Raw genomic sequence first — 13,790 nt, forward strand, 5'->3', positions numbered from 1 at the left:
GCTGTGCCCCCTCCCAGCTTCTTGTGCACCTCCAGCCTGCTCAGTCGGTAGAGCATGGGAAGCTGAAAAGTCCTTCACTAGTGTAAGCACTGCTTAGCAACAACTAAAACATCGGTGTGTTATCAACATTGTTCTCATCCCAAATCCAAAACACAGCACTGTACCCGCTACTAGGAAGGAAATTAATTCTATCCCAGCTGAAACCAGGACACTGCCCCATCTGCACCGGAATCACGCTCAGCACCCTGAGCTGGGACCTGCTGGCTGTGGGGCAGCTGCCTTGGGGCCGGACCCCTGTGCAAGCAACGCTGTGTGCACGACTCCGGCACTGCTAGCAGTTTCCTTGTCTTTAATGAAAATGGGAACAGGCTGCAGCCTCCCTGTTTCCACCTCGACGTTATCCTCTCTCTCACTGCGGGTTGTGTGAGTACCTTCTGTGCCCTGGTGCACAAGCAGGGGCTCTGAGAGGGGCGAAGCCAGTCTGTGGGGTAGCTGTATGCGAGGGCAGAGAACAGCCCAGCCGGAGGCGGGGGGACAGGCTGCCCCAGCTCCTCCCGCAGCCCTTTGCTGGGTGATTTCCCAGCACCTGCACCCTGGGAGGGAGGTACCGCATCCCACCCCATCGCTGTGTGCAGGGTGCATGGGCTGGAGCTTGCCCATGGTCCGTCTCGCCGTCGCCAGCCCTGGGCAGAGCCTCCGAGCTGGCAATACATGCACCATGGACAGCACAGAGAGCTCCTGCCTCCTGTGGGTTGTGTGCTACCTGAAAGCTGAGTAAGTTGTAATAACAAAACAAACAAAAAAACCTAAAAAACCCCCACCCCCAAAAAAAACCCCCACCCCAAAAAACCCCCAAAGTAATTGCGGGACTCTGTACCTTTCCTGTACTTGGTTGCTGTGTGCCCAGCTGGAATGCTTCAGACTTTAGGAAAATCTGGAAGAGCTAAAATGTGGCTGCAACGTGCACATGTCCAGCAGTGATGGTAACTGGGTTCACTGTTCCTCCCAGGCTCAGAGGTATCTGTCAGGGAAGAGTCGGACACGGATCCCAACCAGAGCGACGAAGCAGAAGCTGAAACTTCCCCAACAAAATCTCCAACAACTCCTAAGTCCATCAAGTGCAAAAATTCATCAGGTAACAAGTGGGCCAAGACCTGTCCCGCCTGGGGGTTGCTCAGGGCTGCGCACTGCCCTTGAACCTGGCCATGCAGAGCTGCTAAAGGTGCAGACGTAAAACTGAAGCAGATGTGAGAAGGAGCAGGACTTTACCCTTTATTTTCCTGCAAGTGGACAGGGAAATGCTGAACCCTCTGGCCCGTATCGCTGACCTGGTCTGCGCATCTTACCGGGTCTCGTCACCCCTTTTCTCCCCTCCCAGGGCTGATCTGGCACGTTAGGAGCAAATTATGCTGCTCAAGATGTGAGCCTGGACTGGCATCAAGCATTGATTTATCTGCTCGAGTCTCCCCTGTAGCTATCTTAACACTGTCTGTAGCACCCCGTTGGCTTAATTCCTGCTAAAGCTGTGCTGGATAAATTCTTATGGCGTGGTGGCACCCAAAGCTGCCCATCTCCTTTGCCCCAGCCCCGGCAGGGTGGAAGCCAGCTCCCTGTGGGGAATCGCCCTGTGTTGGCCATCTGCACCTACCACCTCCATGAGCCCCGTTCCTGGCGTGCCCCAACCTGGGGGGGCTGCGCGTGTGCTGGGGGGGCTGGCGAGGGGGTCCAGGGCTGTGGGAGGGGACCTGGCTGGAGCTGTGGCAGCAGCCAGGGTGGTGTTGGCTTTCTTCTCCCCCCAGATTTCTCGTTGTTTTCTTACAACAACGGCGTGGTCATGACGTCCTGCCGGGAGCTCGACAGCACACGCAGCGCCCTGTCGGCTGCCTCTGCATTCGCCATTGCCACGGCGGGAGCCAATGAGGGGACCCCCACCAAGGAGAAGTACCGCAGGATGTCCCTCGCCAGCGCAGGTACCCTGCCCCGGGCTGCCGAGAGGGCGGGGATGTGTTTTCAGGGTGCCCGTTTCCACCGTACTTGGCTGGGTTGCCCTCCAGGAGCACCCTGGCTGGGAGGCAGCCCCCGCTGGGGGTGCCCAGAGGACCCACAGCCCAGCGCCCGCCCACTCGGGGCTGTGGTTCCCGGGGTGCCTGGGCACGGGGGCTGCCCGAGGAATGTGCAGGTTGCAGGCAGCTGAACCCTTCGCACCCGCGGCTGAGCACCCCGCTGCCTTGTAACACGGAGCCTCCCCAGCGCGTGCATTTAAGAGGCAGCTTAGGGATGCTTGGGAAGATGGGGCTGCTCCTTCTAGCAGTCCTGAAAATATCCGTAAATGATTCCCGACGGAGCTGTAGCTGTGCTAAGGGGTCGTTGGCAGTTTCAGGCTTTCCAACGGACCAGCGGAACGGAGACAAGGAATTCGTGATCCGGAGAGCAGCCACCAACCGGGTCCTCAATGTGCTGCGTCACTGGGTCTCCAAACACTCGCAGGTGGGTGGCGGGGGCCGGTCAGGGTGTGGGCACCACGGGGGTCCTCCCTCCCTGCCGGCGTGAATTCAGCTGTATGCCGGGTGGCTCAGCCAGGCTCCAGCTGGAAAGACAATTTGGCACTTCTTTTTTAATTAAGCAAATGAGTGACATGGGGAGGAGATGAAAACTGTGAAGCAGGGGACCTGGGAGCCCCTGGCGCAGAGCGGGGGGCCAGGCGTGGATTGCAGTGTTTGTATATTCGGTGTGCGAAGGAGGGGAGCCAGGATCCGCGGTCATCCCCCCAGCTGGGCTCGGTGGAAGTAGTAGTAGCTGGGTAGAAGGAGTAGCTGGGTTTGATTCCTGTTAGGGGTTTCAGGCTGGGGTCTGGGTTAGGAAACCGCATGGCTTTCCTTGCTGTCCATTTCCCTCTGCCACCGGTTGCTGGGGGCACTGGGAGCGGTGCCATACTGATTGGTACTGGGAAGCCCCCACGCCTCTCCCAGGCCGGTTGATGCCAATGCAATGGTACAGAATGAGCCGGGTGCCTTCCTGGCCGGTTCCCGTTTGCTGGGCGCTGCGGGCTGGGATTTTGCCGGGGAGGGGCAGCCTCTGCGCTCCCCTGAGCAGCCGCCTGCACTGGCACCGCAGGGCCATCGGTCTTGGCCAGGTTTAAATGGGCAGGGAGTGGAGCTGCTGGGAATCAACGTTACTCACGTTATAGCACATTAACACTGTGACCGTGCCGGCTTTGGCAGGACTTTGAAACCAATGAGGAGCTGAAGTTCAGAGTGATCGGCTTTTTGGAGGAGGTTATTCATGATCCTGAGCTCCTGACCCAGGAGAGGAAAGCAGCCGCCAACATCATAAGGTGAAGGGCCGTGGGTGGGAGGTTGCTTTTCCTGGATGCTGTGCCAGGCTTTTGGCCGCTTCCCGCTCTCACCTGGGATAAGAGCAGGCACGAGGTCTCCAGGAGGGGTTGTGCCCGTGGCCAGGGCCTGGGGCGCGGGAGGAGCCGAGGAGGAGGATGGGCGGTGCTGGGTGGTGCATACGTCTCCCTGGCACATCAGGACCCATGGGGCTGTGGTCTCAGTTAAGGGTTTTTTTTCCTCTTTAAAACAGGAAATGGGACTTAGAAGTGTTCTTATGCACGCCGAGTGTTTAATCTGTGAAAAACCACAAAGTCCTGCTGCAGCCCTGTTGGAGGCGTGCAAGTCTGATGCTTTCCCAGCTAAAGTAATGCTGTGTTTTCATGCCGTAGGACCTTGACGCAGGAGGATCCAGGAGACAATCAGATAACCCTGGAGGAGGTCGTACAGATGGTAAATACCCTTTCCCTTCATCACTCTGCCTGGCAGCTCGGCGTGGTGGTAGGGGAACAGCTAAAGATCCCCGCACTCTGGCGCACCCAGCTCTGTGGAGAGCGGTTCTCCAAGCCCTCTGTCCGGGCGTACAGCTACAAAGCAGGGAAAGGTTTTCTGAGGACAAGGCCAGCTGTGAGCACAGCTGGATCTGTTACAGGCAGAGGCAACACTAATCCAGCCCGCTGGCTGTTTAGTCCTCCTGCACAGTTGGCAGGACAGCTGGAGTGGGCATGGAGACGTGCCTGCCCACTGCTGCCAGTGCCTGCCCAAGGGACACAGGAAAACCCCATGGGTTTCCACCATGTCCTCTGTGTCCCCAAACCTGCGCCAGTGCCGCTGTGCGCTGGTTCCAATTCACGGGCGCTGGTGCAGCTGGCATCGGCACTGCTCCTCCAGGAGCAGAGCCCTGGGAATGTGCAATGGATTTAAAACTGTCAGGGTGGCTGCAGTGCATTTGCCACCTTCCTGCATTAAAAAAACCAAAGTCTGCTCCCAGAAAAACCCAAGAGCCACTTTAAATTGGCCTGGTGCACCTGAAACAACAATGGCTCTGTCCCCTGTGTCTGCCGGACAGCTTCTGGAGTGGTTGAGCCCTCTTGGTTGTTTTTTTTAAGCTTTTGTCTGCAACCACAGGTGCTGGAAACTTCCTTTGAAGAAGAGAAGACAAACGAAACCAGAGGGTTTCGGTCTGCCCCTCAATCTGAGCAGCTGAGCAGCAGCGACCTGCCGTCAGAGGCGCGGTGGGGACACGAGGGAGCCCTGGGTTTTGGAGCGCACATTGGGGTGATAGGGGTTGTGGTTTCCCCGGCCCCCTCCTCCTGAGCTGGGGGTGTGCATTGTGCCGTGTGCTGAACCCTTGGCCAGGGGGGCCCTCCTCCAGTGTGCTCAGAGCCCTCCTGCATGGCACTGGTGCTGCTGAGTGCCACCAGTGCCACTTGCCCATGCAGTGTTTGCTGTCAGCAGCACCCCGTGCTCTGGCAGGGTGTGCCCCCACGGCCTGCACCCACCCACAGTGTGCACCCACCCCCCTGCAGCCTGCACCCCCCCAGTGTGCACCCACCCCCCCGCAGCCTCTCCATGGGCCCTTCAGCTGCCGCAGAGGAAGCTCAGCTGGTGTTTGCTCCCTGGGAGCCGCTTTCGAAACCCCTTTCCCGTGGCCAGGAGGGGATTTTGCAACAGGCTGTTAACTCGTGCTGGCTGGAACAGTTCCTGGGGCCAGCTCACCCGTGGGTTCCTGGAGCCATTCTGCTTTTCCGAAACCACTGCTTTGCAGAGGGTGCTGAGGGAGGTGATGCCTCTTCTCAGGGCGAAGCAGCACCCCAGAGCAGGGGGCTCAGCTGACCCACGGCATCGTCTGCATGTCCTGCACCCCCAGCCACCCCGCAGTGTGGTCCCCTTGCACCACTGTCCCCGTGCACCACTGGCTCTGGCCAGGGGACACTGCAACACAGCAGCTCGTGTTTCAGTGCATCATCCCTGAGCAAAGCAGGGACAGGGACATGCCATTTGCTGTTTGCTTCCAGGAGGTGCTGGGGAGGGCAGTGAGGAGGGTCCAGGCTGTCTGTGGGAGTAACTGGCTGGACTGGAAGCAGCACCCACCCTGTGCCTGCCGCCCCATGCACTCTCTGCTTTGCACCTCGGCCCTCACAGCCCCAGAGCAGCCCATGGTTCCCAATCATGCTGCTCCATCCCGGCACGATGCCAGCCTGGCCCCTCTTTCCTATGCACCCCCCTGTGCTGGGAGCTGCTACATCCCCTCTCCTGGGACCCGGACAGGAGAGACGTTGCTGCTCGTTTCCAGGAGGCGGGATGCTGTGGCAGGTTTTTAGACCATTCCCTGCTGGGAAAACCCTGAGTTCAGACTGTGTTTGTGCCAAAGCACAGCAAAGTCCATGCACGCTCCATGCAGGTCTGGGGCTGGAGGCTCTTGCCATCAGCCCGGGTGGCTCCAAGCACGGGGCACCCCGAGTTCCCCCATGCCTGCAAGCGCCACTTGGCCAAAACCAGGCAGCAGAGACAGGGGCCATCCCCGTTCCCCTGCTTTTTTCGACATCCCTTAGAAGAGCTGTCCCAAGCAGCAGCAGGGTCCAGGAGCTGCCGACCCCACAGGTGCTGGTGGAGAGGTGCCGGCGAGGCTGGCCGAGCTGCCAGGCAGGGGTAGCCAGGCACGAGGCAGCAGCTCGGCAGCACCGCTCCAGCTGGGATCCCCTAGTGCTTTATTAATTAAACAGATGTAGAGCAAAAAGGCAGCGGTTGCAGAAGTTGACATGTGGGGATCCATTCCATAGCTGACACCTAATTACTTAAATAGAGAAGATTAGTTAATTTTGTGTCTGTACATGTGCTCAGATGATAACGTAATTAAAACCAGCAGGTTCGCAGGTCTGTGTGAAGCCGGCACTTCTCAGCGCTGGTGGGCTGCAGGATGCAGTGCGGAGCCTCTGGACCATCAGACCAGCGTGGCACCGTGCACGCCGGCTCCGATGGGGAAAAGCCTTTGGCTTGGGAGTCCGACTTCGGCTTTGATTTTATGTGCATGAAATGCAGAAGTTCTTACTATGCTCTTAACCAGCGAGCCCTCGTTGTTGCCTTTGTCGCTCAGGCTGAGGGAGTCAAAGCAGAACCTTTTGAAAACCACTCAGCCCTGGAAATTGCAGAACAGCTGACGCTGCTGGATCACCTGGTCTTCAAGAAGATCCCGTATGAGTGAGTGATCCCCACGAGTGAGGAAGGGCTGTTCTGGTCGTCCTGGACTCTGTGGCCACCTGCTCCCCCTCCCAGGCTAAACCCTTCCCAGCTGCCGCCTGCTTTGCAGGTAGCCCAGGCTGGGCTCGAGCCCAGATTTGAGGTCTCGATTTGTGGCTTATCTGCTGATGTCCACAGGGTTAGCGGCTCAGGGAGAGCCTCCCACCTCCATGGCACTTTCAAGCCCATCCATGCGGTCCCTTTCTGGCAGTGTGGGGGGGCAAAAGCCCTGGCGCTTCCATCCCGTGTGGGTGCAGTGGAGCTTGTAGGGCTTGGGTGTCCCACAAAACCGGGAAATAAATGTTGATCTGAAAGTTGTCATTTGCAGAGAGTTCTTTGGGCAAGGTTGGATGAAACTTGAGAAGAACGAAAGGACTCCTTACATCATGAAGAACACAAAACACTTTAATGACGTAAGTGCAGCCATGGCAGGGGATGGGGAGACAGGCAGAGGCGAGGCAGCGCAGCCAACCTGCCCCCGGCCTTAGCCAGGGACTGGGATGTACGAGCTTTATCTGCCCCCACCCGTGTTCCATGGATGTTATGTGCCTTGGGGACCCATTGCAGGTCCATCTCCTGGTGCAATTGCTCCTTCTGGGGCTACTGCAGTGAAGGGAAATCTTTTTAAAAAATGCTGCGAGGCTGGAGGGCACATAGCTGTTGTCCAAAGTCCTCCTGACGTGCAGGCTGGAACCGATGTCTCCCCAAAGGTCAGTAACTTGATAGCGTCAGAGATCCTCCGGAATGAGGAGATCAACGCGCGGGTGAGCGCCATCGAGAAGTGGGTGGCGGTGGCGGACATCTGCAGGTGCCTGCACAACTACAACGCGGTGCTGGAGATCACCTCCTCCCTCAACCGCAGTGCCATCTTCCGCCTGAAGAAAACCTGGCTCAAGGTCTCCAAGCAGGTAGGGGCATGGGGCTGACCCTCTTCTGGGGAGGCAGGGGAGGGTTTGATGGGCTGGGTGTGATGGTGTTGGGATGACATGAGACGTACTGAAAAAACAGTTAGAAAATGGAGTAAGGTTTTTGTAGGTCTTTCCCAGGAGGGAGGTGGAGTGCAAGCAGCTCAGACCCTGTGTTGCTGTTGGGTTTATTCATCCTACAGGTCAGATGTGCAGCTAAAGAAACCTTTTCTAAAGAGTCATTGTAGCTGTGTGCACACACACACAGATGCTTCTTTAAACTGGTTTTCTGGGCTTCTCAGACCAATTATGCACGAGTAAAATGAATTCTTGTGTTGAGTTACTTGGTACAGAAATAGCTTGTACCTGCATGGTACAGACCCTGACAGAGTTCAGAGGCTGCTGAGCCAGAACCGCTGTGTGGGCTCCTCTGAATCTGAAACACCGTCTTTTTTCCTGCAAAGTGATAAACCTGTAAATTAAAACAGGCACTGACGAAGGCAAAGGTGGGAGGCAGGGGAAGGAAACAAGTACATAACCTGTCTTTATTATGTGTTGGAGGAACTTTGCTTTCAAGTGCTTGCTCAGCTCCTCTGGATGTCACTGGGAGCCGGGTGTAATCACCAGGGCAGAATTTGTACCTGCAAAGGTGTCGAGCAGCCGGACGGGGCTGACGTGCCTCGGTGGCTGCTGTGGGCAGGGCAGGATGGGAGCGACCCTGCGGCTCCTCAGGCTTCACTGCCTCCAGCCACGGGGATGGGGGTTTCTTCCAGGGCCTTCTCCAGGTGACACTTTGGGTTTCTTGCAGACGAAGGCTCTGATCGATAAGCTACAAAAGCTGGTGTCGTCGGAGGGCAGGTTTAAGAACCTGAGGGAGGCACTGAAAAAGTGAGTGAACAACAATTCTCCTCCTGTGGCTGCTGCTGTGAGGGAGCTGCTGACGGCCGGCCCAGGGCCCCCGCGGTGGCAGGGGACCTAGATCCCACCCAGGCTCCCGCGCTGCAGGCTGGGGCTTTGCTCACAAGATCATTTCAGACCCTGCGCTAATGTGCGTCTTGTTTAGCAGGCACAGGGCAGCGGCTTGCAAAGTGATCCCGAGTAATGAGCTGCTCCTTTGAGCAGCAGTGTGGAAAGACACGAATAAAAGGGATTGCAAAGGTGCAAATCATTGCCAGACACCGGTATTTTTTTTTCCCCCCTCCCCTTACAGACTCATAGTTTAAACCCCACAGTGTACCATATTTAGCTACGGTTTCCCACCAGCCAGTGCATGTCACTCCAGCTAGCGTGGACCTTATTGGCAGCACACCAGGGTGGTTCCTGGGTGAGAGCATTGCACAGCAGAGAGCTGGCAGTGCTGCAACAGCAGCCAGCCCCACACCCTACCAGAGATGGCATCAGGCTTCTCTGCCAGCGCTCAGGCTCCCCAAATTGTCATTACTTGGTGTTCGCTCCGTCCTGCAGCCGAGGAGCCCGGTGCTGTGGGTGCATGGGGAGCGGGGTGCTGAGCTGCCCTGGAGCTGGTGCATCCCCACGGGCTTGTGCATCACTGTGCATGGCAGACACCTGTGGGCCGTGTCCCATCAGCAGTGCATGGTGATCTTCTGTGGGGGACTGGGCTGGGGGGTGAGGTGAAGGGCAGGGGGCAAGCCCAGCGCTTGCACTGCCCTCAGCTCTTGGCGGGGGTTTTGCTGGCTGGGGGGGCCAAGGAAGGCAGGGGAAGCTTCAAAAGGTCTTTCCAACCCTCTGCCGAAGCTGTCCCCAACTCACCTCCTGCAGCCCGCAGCTTCGTGCGGGGCACAGCCACAGCTCGTGCTTGTCCTGCCCTGCCTGCGGGGACAGTGGCTGCAGGATGCGGCCCAGGAGACCAGCAGCCTTCCCGGGGAGAGGCTTCCTTCTAGGGTTTCTGTATATTAGAATCCTTCAAATTCTGCTAACTCTGGAGTCCAACCCTCCTCCCTGCTCCAAAGCTCCAGAGTAAGGCAGTTTTCTTTCTTATTTGTTTCTGGTTTACTCCCGAAGTTGTGACCCTCCGTGCGTCCCCTACCTGGGAATGTACCTGACTGACCTGGCGTTCATTGAGGAGGGGACCCCGAATTACACTGAGGACGGCCTGGTGAACTTCTCCAAAATGAGGATGGTGAGTCCCCCAGCCCCACTGCGGTGGGCGTGCAGGGGCTGGGTTGGAGCGATGTGGCTCGGTGCCGCGGTGCTGCCCAGGTCTGTGCCCACGCCACGCAGTCCCCACAGCTGGCCGTCATCCACTCAGCACCAGGCAGCCACACATGTCCCCCTGCACGCACACACACAGCCGGGGTTGCCCTGGTGAGGGATGTGTCTGGAAGAAACAAAAAAGCCCTTTGCATCGTGCTGTGGTTAAAAGGTGCGGGTGAAGTGAGCTCCACTGGCTGCCCGTCGCCATCCCAGGTGCTGGGACGCAGTGCTGGTGGTGATGGCTGTGCTGTAAACAGCTTCTGTGTTTTATCTCCGGACAGATTTCGCACATCATAAGGGAGATCCGCCAGTTCCAGCAAACCTCCTACAAGATTGAGCACCAGCCTAAGGTACAGCCTTGTCCCAAGAGCAACACATTCCCTCTCCTCCTCATCTCCCTCTCAAATCACAGCGTCTAAGCCTCAATTTCTGGCAGCTCCTTTGGGGAAGATACGATGCTTCTGTAAGAAATTTAAGACAGAAAACGCTAGCAGAACCAGTACAGGTGTGGGGGCTTGTGTCAAGTGAGGCATAATGGAGGGGGAGCAGGCACAGGAGACATGTAGTGACCTCCCTGCTCCTCTCGGCGTGTGTGTGCCCTGCCACGCAAACCGTAAGGAGCTCATCGCCCATGCAGTATTGCTGGCAGAGCAAAAGGATGTGGCTTCCCGCCATCCGAGCCTTGGCCAGAACAAGCCAGCGCTTTCCGGGCCTGTCCCTAGCTTTGCTGCCATTTCTTCCCAGCAAACAGGACTGCCCTTTCCCTCTGGTTCTTTCTGCAAGCTGCCGCGATCGTGGGCACAAGGGTCAGCAGCCCTGCACGGTCTTGCCGAGTTGGGGCTGGAGCGTGGCTGTGGTTGGGCAGCGTGGCAAGGGAGCAGCCTGGAAGGGCTCCCGGGGAGCGGGTGGGCCTTGGGGATGGAGCCGTCCTCCGCTGTGAGCTGCTTTCGGGCAAGTGGTGGCTGAGGCAGAGACCTGTGTGCTGCAAGAGCGTGGGTCTTGAACTCAGCTGGAGCTCGTGTTTTACCTGGAGGTGGAGCAAGAAGCTGTACCTTTTCCCATCCATGGGGCCCTTCCACAGGAATGAGTAACAAGTGTCAGTGGCTCCTGGGGCCGCTGCCCTCGTGCCCTGTGCTCCCTTGCCCTTTGCTGCCCATCCGCTGCAGCAGGAGCATGGCTGGTGCCTCTGCGCCAGGAGCAGTGCCTGTGCCTTGCTGGAGGCTGTCGGCAGTGGTGCAGGGGACAGAGGGCAGCTGCAGGGGCCGCAGCAGGCTTCCCCGTGCCTCCCCCAGGATACTGCAGTGGAGGCATTGCTGTAGACAGCAGCTATGCCTGGATGTGACAGCCGTCGGGCAGGGAGGGCAGCATGGCAGATGGCCAGAGTGCTCCTGGGGCTGCTCTGTGTGTTTATAAAATGTATGCACTGCTCCTTGCATGCACAGCTGGGCCATGGCGCAGAGGCTGCCCCTCCCTCAGTGCCCCCCTTTCCCTGCAGCAGGCTTTGCACAGAGCAGGGCCAGACTCTGCGTCCCCCCAGGCCCCCCCGTGGGTTGCTCCCGTGGGCCGCTCCCGTGGGCCTGCGCACAGCTGAGTTATCCCGGCACTGGCAGAGCCCACCCTGGAGATGCTGAGAAATAGCAGCATCCCTCTCCCCAGGCTGGGGGTGCAGGCTGGGAGCAGAACATGTCCCACTGCCCCCCGCAGCCTGGTGCTGGGTGGCCTCAGCCTCGTGGTGGCCCCCACACATGTGATGAGATGAAAGGTCTCAGCCGCCCTTGCACTTCCTCTGCCACAGCACTGCAGAGCCACCCAGGAACTGGGCTGGTTGTTGTAGGGGTTTCCGCTGTCGCTGGCATTGCTGTTCTCCAGAAACAGCAAACCCTCCTGAAACAGTGCTGCTGCCCTGCAGGCATCTGCCGAACCTGCCCAGTGCCCTGGCTGCTGTGTTGTTGGCAATCGGGCCGGGCCAAACCGCCCTCCGAGCTGATGACACCAGTTTCCGTGTGCGGTGGCAGGAGTAGCCCGAGTCCCTCTGGACTGCAACTCCTGGCCGGGCTGGCGGAGGTCACGGGGCCACAGGCTCTGATTTTAGCCTCTGCAGTGCTGGGCAGCCCCCGCCCTACCCTCCGCACTGTCGGTACCTGCCCGGGGCTGGGCTCATGCTGCAGCCTTTTCCCAACTGGGCACCCCAGGTAACCCCTGCCTCCTCCCAGCCTCTCCTGCTGAGGAAGAAGATCAGCGTCTGCGAAAGCTCTGGGAAACCCAGCTGAAAACAGCCAATGCCAAGTGCAGCAGGGAAGGGTAGTGCAGGTGGTGCCGTGCATGGCTGCACATCGCCCTGTCTCCCTGCAGAGGTGGGATACAGCCGCACAGAAGCTCCTGGAGGGTCTTGTGGGTGATGGGATGAAGCCCCCTCTGCACTGCTGGCACTTCCCGGGCAGAGGCTCTGCTGCCGGCTGCTCCTCACACCGGCCGGCTCCGAACCCAAGATGTGGCGCCTTGCCCCGGCATGGTTGTGCCCCTCTTTGGGATCAGCTGCGCACACCGCATGGCTAATGAGGCCAAAAAGTAATTTGGGAAAAATCTTCCAGGAATTGCGAGCAGATTTTCTGCTAGCACCAGAGCAGATGTCCTGCCCTGTCAGCAGCATTCCTGCAGCAAGAATGTTGTTCCCCACTTACGCGGTGCCTTAATTATCAGGATTTTGTGTTCTCAACAGGAGAGAACTTTGTGGCTGATAAAATAGTACCAGAGAGGAAAACTTAAGCAAGAAAAACAGAAGAGCAGCTGAGGACTAGGCAAGACTTTGCAATCCTGGGATGAGATAAGCACGTGCAACGCCGGTTGGCAGGAACTGCAGGCACTTCTCTGCGACTCATTGTTTACTGCTCAGGCCTTTATCATTTCCTAATTTCGGCATTTATCGTCAGCTGCAGCAGAGGTGAGTCCTCCCTGTTAATGGTTTGGCTCTCATTTTTCCAGGTGACGCAGTACCTGCTGGACCAGTCATTTGTGATGGACGAAGAAACCCTTTATGAAGCTTCTCTGCGAATAGAGCCCAAACTGCCTTCTTGAGCCCAGAGCAGTGGCCGGCGGCTGCTCGTGTACACACGCTATACCATACTGTATATATCTGTTTGTTTCTGTTGGACGCTCTGGAGTGACTTCCACGTATGTGCTTCTCCAAGCAAACCGCCCCCCTCGTTCTTAGGCCGCAGTAGACCTCGCGTAGGATTTCCTGCATCGTTTAAGGTTTCACGCATTGACACTTTGCTGGAGTCCCGGTTTCTTTTCAATGATGTTATTTTTGTCATTTGTTCTTCTCGAGGGGGCTGGCGGTCGGGCAGGTGAACCCGTGTGTTCCCACGGGGCTCTTGGGCAGCACGGAGCAGCTCTTGCTCAGACGGTATCGGCAGTAACATCCCTGGGCAAACTCTGTAAGGCGGGGGAGGAGAACACGTTAAAGTTTATCCCTCCGTGCGAAGCGGCCCTCTCTCTGCGTGCCACCCCCCCGCGCTGGCCCGGCGCCGGGGAGGCCTCTTGGCCGTTGCCCCCGGTCCCTGCTAAGTCGGGAAGATGGAAACGTCCCTTTGACTCTCCTCGCTGCATACGGCTCATGACAAGCTTCTGTTGATATGCTATAGATCCGTATACCTTGTGACCACTATGAGTAACATGATGTAGAATTAGAAAAAGATGACCGAGTGTTTTTATTACATATACTGTAATCCTGTCTAACCACCTTCTAGCAGGAATATAGTAATGTAGTGCTTATTCTGTGAATATTACCATGTATTTTTTACATTGTACAGTATATAAACACAGTTTAACTTTACAGTGGCAGGCATGCTCCACTCTAACAACCAGAACACTTTTGCTGTAAGCAATACCTCGTGGTATGAGAATTCTCTTTCAAGCCCTAAAACTATTTCAACTTACAGCTTGTTTGGAAAAATATTTCCATTTTTTGTAAAAATATATGTTTCCTGATTACCTCTTGCTAATAAATCTATTCTATCTCAGGGTGAACCGGGACTTGTGATGTTTTTCTCGGCGGGTCAACGCCGGACTCGCAGATCCCCCCCCCGCTCCCCGCGGG

The 13,790-nt window shown here is 57.4% G+C and overlaps 2 protein-coding genes across 2 annotated transcripts in view; both read left to right on the forward strand.

The window, feature by feature from the left end:
• The window catches only part of RASGRF1 (Ras protein specific guanine nucleotide releasing factor 1), a 32,791-nt gene extending 19,071 nt beyond the window's left edge, over window positions 1-13,720 (forward strand). Inside the window, exons 16-27 of the mRNA XM_009280466.1 lie at window positions 1,010-1,135; window positions 1,800-1,970; window positions 2,381-2,487; window positions 3,222-3,334; window positions 3,725-3,785; window positions 6,430-6,533; window positions 6,901-6,985; window positions 7,283-7,480; window positions 8,286-8,365; window positions 9,500-9,617; window positions 9,973-10,041; window positions 12,674-13,720. Coding sequence (XP_009278741.1) covers window positions 1,010-1,135; window positions 1,800-1,970; window positions 2,381-2,487; window positions 3,222-3,334; window positions 3,725-3,785; window positions 6,430-6,533; window positions 6,901-6,985; window positions 7,283-7,480; window positions 8,286-8,365; window positions 9,500-9,617; window positions 9,973-10,041; window positions 12,674-12,766 — 1,325 coding nt within the window. The 3' untranslated portion in view covers window positions 12,767-13,720. The remainder of the gene's footprint in view (window positions 1-1,009; window positions 1,136-1,799; window positions 1,971-2,380; window positions 2,488-3,221; window positions 3,335-3,724; window positions 3,786-6,429; window positions 6,534-6,900; window positions 6,986-7,282; window positions 7,481-8,285; window positions 8,366-9,499; window positions 9,618-9,972; window positions 10,042-12,673) is intronic.
• The window catches only part of CTSH (cathepsin H), a 9,560-nt gene continuing 9,307 nt past the window's right edge, over window positions 13,538-13,790 (forward strand). The window contains exon 1 of the mRNA XM_009280468.1: window positions 13,538-13,570. Within this exon, the coding sequence (XP_009278743.1) occupies window positions 13,538-13,570 (33 nt within the window). The remainder of the gene's footprint in view (window positions 13,571-13,790) is intronic.

The sequence above is a fragment of the Aptenodytes forsteri genome, unplaced genomic scaffold, assembly GCF_000699145.1.
Source record: "Aptenodytes forsteri isolate BGI_AS27 unplaced genomic scaffold, ASM69914v1 Scaffold83, whole genome shotgun sequence".
NCBI classification, from domain to species: domain Eukaryota; kingdom Metazoa; phylum Chordata; class Aves; order Sphenisciformes; family Spheniscidae; genus Aptenodytes; species Aptenodytes forsteri.